Source organism: Chiloscyllium plagiosum, unplaced genomic scaffold (genome assembly GCF_037043375.1).
Source record: "Chiloscyllium plagiosum isolate Xiang-an unplaced genomic scaffold, Cpla_swu_hap1 HiC_scaffold_41, whole genome shotgun sequence".
Classification (NCBI taxonomy): domain Eukaryota; kingdom Metazoa; phylum Chordata; class Chondrichthyes; order Orectolobiformes; family Hemiscylliidae; genus Chiloscyllium; species Chiloscyllium plagiosum.
The window spans coordinates 16,623,525-16,627,625 of NW_028270179.1; the positions used below are offsets into that span (position 1 = coordinate 16,623,525).

At 39.4% G+C, this 4,101-nt stretch overlaps 1 protein-coding gene across 1 annotated transcript; it reads right to left on the minus strand.

Annotated features, from left to right (window-relative positions):
* Positions 1 to 519: 519 nt before the first annotated feature.
* LOC148138166 (putative G protein-coupled receptor 139) lies at positions 520 to 3,103 on the minus strand. Its single transcript, XM_087981863.1, has 2 exons — positions 3,034 to 3,103; positions 520 to 1,430 (listed from the first exon to the last, which is right to left on the minus strand). The coding sequence occupies exons 1-2, from the start codon at positions 3,101 to 3,103 to the stop codon at positions 520 to 522; spliced, it is 981 nt and encodes a 326-aa protein (XP_087837989.1).
* Positions 3,104 to 4,101: the final 998 nt, after the last annotated feature.

Consider the following 4,101-nt stretch of genomic DNA (forward strand, 5'->3'; position numbering starts at 1 on the left):
TTAACACATGTTGCTTGACAGATGCGTGCATACGAGTTATAATGCGAACAGTTTCTCTTTAGTTTCTTTGACATGAAGCCCCAAGAATATCAAGACAGAAAAGTAAGCTTTTGTTTTATTTCTGACGTTTTTTTAAAGAAGCAATCTTGGTGAGCAAATGTGCATTTACGCAATTTAGCAAAAAAACCACCTACTGTTGGTCACTAGTTATGACAGAGACAAAAGAGTATCCTCTCATTCAGAATTTAAACAGGCGTCAATCAATTCCGTTTCAAAAGGAAATCTCCTTGTCGTGATGTTTTGGGCCAGGGAGCAGAGACTAAATGTTGAGAAACAATTTCTTCACAATTGGCTGCCACGTAGATTTAACGCAGTAGGTTGATTTGTCTGTAATTGGTATAAATTAACAAGCCTGGGCATCGTGATGATACACATGTCATAGTTGCTGCGCTACAGATTTATGGTGCTGTCTGTGGGTTCATTGAAGTGTTACAGTCACATCAAGTTATTCAGCTGCAATCACTGTTTATTACATTTTGTAATAACCTTAAATAAGTATGTGAAAGCATCTTTCAATTGACCTCTGAATTTCGTCTGTGCCACTGCATAAATACACGTATTTGTGCATGAACTTAAGAGTTGTAGCATATATGCGCTTTCCTGCAGAATAAATTTTGTGTCATTGAGATTGGAACCGATCGAATAGCTGCCACCTGAAATTTGCACACGTAGAAAATGTAAAATGTACAACATCCATAAAAGGAGGAAACTGCCTGAAATGGCAAATAATAAAACGATTGACTTTCTCCTGCTCTCCATTTCTGTGTCATGTTTACTCATTTCATTGCTGGTGGATCGGAGTCTCCTGCGGGCTCTCATGGCAACTATAATGTGTCTGACAGTTACTGCATTAAACAGCAAAATAAGGAGAAAAGGGAGGCATGGTGTTTGAATGCGGTCAAACGTTTCAAACAATCTCCTTGCAACTGAAGTGTAATAGACATCTTTTATGGTGCAGCACCAGCCTATTTTATCAATTACATATAAGGGCTCATGTCTGAAACAAAATGGAATGTTTATCAAACAGCACAGCAAACACACTATTCCTATAACTAAAGATGCTACTTTTTCTGTGCAGTATCTCGTTTTCAGCTTCTGGTAGCAAATGGTTACGAACCGATCAAAGGTGAAAGCAACAGTCAACCAGACAGAGCAGTTTCGGGAACAGTAGATGAGAAGAATTATCAGACGGCATCCTGTTGTGGTATTCAGTAAACTAGCTGGAAAATAAATTTCCAAAAGCCGACTTAAAATCACTGCAACGACAATAACAAGGAGATCCATTGCTGCCATAGATACAAGGTATCGGGTGATGCATCCTGAAAGGCCACATCTTCCTCGGGAAAGTAACACTATCGTCACCAAATTGGCTGTAAGAGACAAAGTGCCAAAGAAAATGAGTGTGAGCGGGACAGTCATACAATCAGAGACAGCGTCATACAGGCAGACAGAGGAAATAGAAAAAATGACACTGTTAATTCGGCGAAGCGATATAACAAAATTTGGTCTCTTTATGCTGGATTTAAACATGAAAATACGTCTTTTATTCATGCAATTTTAAAGGTTTCTTGCCAAGAATGTCTGTCACAAATAATAATTGAGCCCAGGATGCGAACTATTTCAGGGACTTTATGTTTTGAAACTTTCTATGAGATACAAACCTAAGGAATTGAACTCCATTTCAGATCCAAGTAGACAGAGTAACGATGCTACAATGGTTACAGAAAACAGTTTGAGTCATATCTGATCATAGTAAACAATAACAACAGACTTAGAAACAAGAAACTCACCTCTTCGGCTCAGAGGTAACCGTTCTTTCCACCAACTTAACGCCAGAATTGGGACATTATGAATGCCCAAAGTTCAATGTCATCTACAGCTCATCAGATTCTAAAACACATAGATTTGCTTTAGGACTGGTATGTGGCAAATGCTCGTGCCACAAAAGTGCCACGGAATTGCCAGCTGAAAAGAAACAATATTGTGCATGCTTGAGGAGCTGATTCGATAAATTCCAATACTTGCACATTTTCTGCAAGGCAGACATGTGCAATGCAACGTTGACTTGATGTTTTGAGTAGGAGAAAATGAGGACTGCAGATGCTGGAGATCAGAGCTGAAAAATGTGTTACTGGAAATGTGCAGCAAGTCAGGCAGCATCCAAGGAGCAGGAGAATTGACGTTTCGGGCATGATTCCTGAAGAAGGGTTTGTGCCCGAAACGTCGATTCTCCTGCTGCTTGGATGCTGCCTGACCTGCTGCGCTTCTCCAGCAACGCATTTTTCAGCTTAGATGTATAGAGTAATAGAATATAGAGCATGTCTGTAAGTAGAGCATACGCACTGCAGAAATTCACAAGGACTGCTGTGAGAGAATCCTCTAAATCCTGACCACTACCCGAAAGAATAGCAAAGACAGCATATCACTGGGAAAAGTGGCACCTGTAAGGTCCACTGCAAGCTAATCTTCACCCAGACTTGGAAACATATTACCTGTCCTTCAGGGCTGCCATGTCAATATTCTGTAACTCCTTCCCTCATAAGATTTTGGTGTGTATCATAAAATGAACTGCATTGATTTAAACTTTCAACTTAATACATGAAGGCAATCGGGGGGCTAGGTAATGCATACTGACATATATCTCACAAAAATTTACAAAACAAAGTCTAAAGATGAAAAGTGCTCATAAAGGAATCGAGTGAAATACAAAAAGAGATATGAGTGCGAATAGAACTGTACTAAATATCTGAGGGAACCAGATTGGGATTGTAAGCAGATCCTTCGAAACGAGAATGAATACCATTGATTGCCATGAGCTACTTTCTTTTTGAATGCATGAACAACAAAAAGATGTAAACTTATTACAATGTTCCAATGATTAATTTACAAGTTTATCAAACAACTGAGAATTTCTTTTTGCGAACACAGGTTTAAACATTAATATGTCAAATATTCTGTATTCTCGTAACTTACCTGGTACTCCGAAAGCTGCAAGGGCAGAGTAATACATTAAAAATATTAGCGATTTTGCAGGAGCATGCATTTTCAATCAGAATACTGAATTGCTTTCTTCTGGCTTCTGAAATAAGGAAAACGGTGTACCTATTTCTATCTGATGTTCGCCACTGGAGACACAATTATTTCTGATCATCATTTGTACTTTGTACAACCCTTACTGGAGGGAAACCCATTCATGCAGCTATCTTCCCGCAATAGCAACTAATGGAACAGATCGTGCTTGAGTGAAAAAAGAAGCTGAGTATGTGAGATAGAGTGGTTAAAGTGTTTAAACGCGTTACAGAAGGAATTTATGGGATGTCAATATCTTTAAACCTTTGAAACTGTTAATACCATAGCAAATGTCAACACAAGGCAAATTCCAGAATAAATCCTACTTTGACAGATTATTTACCTTTATTTATAACATTGAAATTCGTTGCTGTGGTGGTGCAAATGGGACTTCGGTGCATCGTAAAATGGGAGAGCAAAGAGATCGTGGTCATTGCCTACATTGGCGCAAATGACATAAGTAGGAAGACATGTAAAGACAATCTAGGGAGTCAGGTAGGAAACTAAAGCTCTGGGTGGTAATCTCAGGATTACTCTTCTTGCCATTTGGTTTGAACTAGGCCAGTCCCTTCAGAGCATTTCAAGAAGGAAGCCTAAGCCCTAACATATCTAGTTGTTTTATGCAGGCGTGTTGTGGATATTCCCGGAATGATGCAGCTGGTCAAAACCCCTCAGTTAGAAACGAAACAGAATGTATTTACAGAGGAAGAAATAAAACACAGACAAAAGAGAGCAGAATATAGAATAACTTAAACTACCAGGCTACAGAATATCCCAACCTGATGATGCTGTTCGAAACATCTGCACAAGTACCCATTCACACCCCCTTGGCTAAAAGGTAAAATCAGACACAGGTTCATTCAGGACAGAGAGATGGCGGAGAGATTTTGCATGGAACCTTCTTCCAATGTATCTGTTCCTTTTGATCTCCCAGGCTAAGAAGACAAACAGCTCTGAACAGCCGGACAGTTA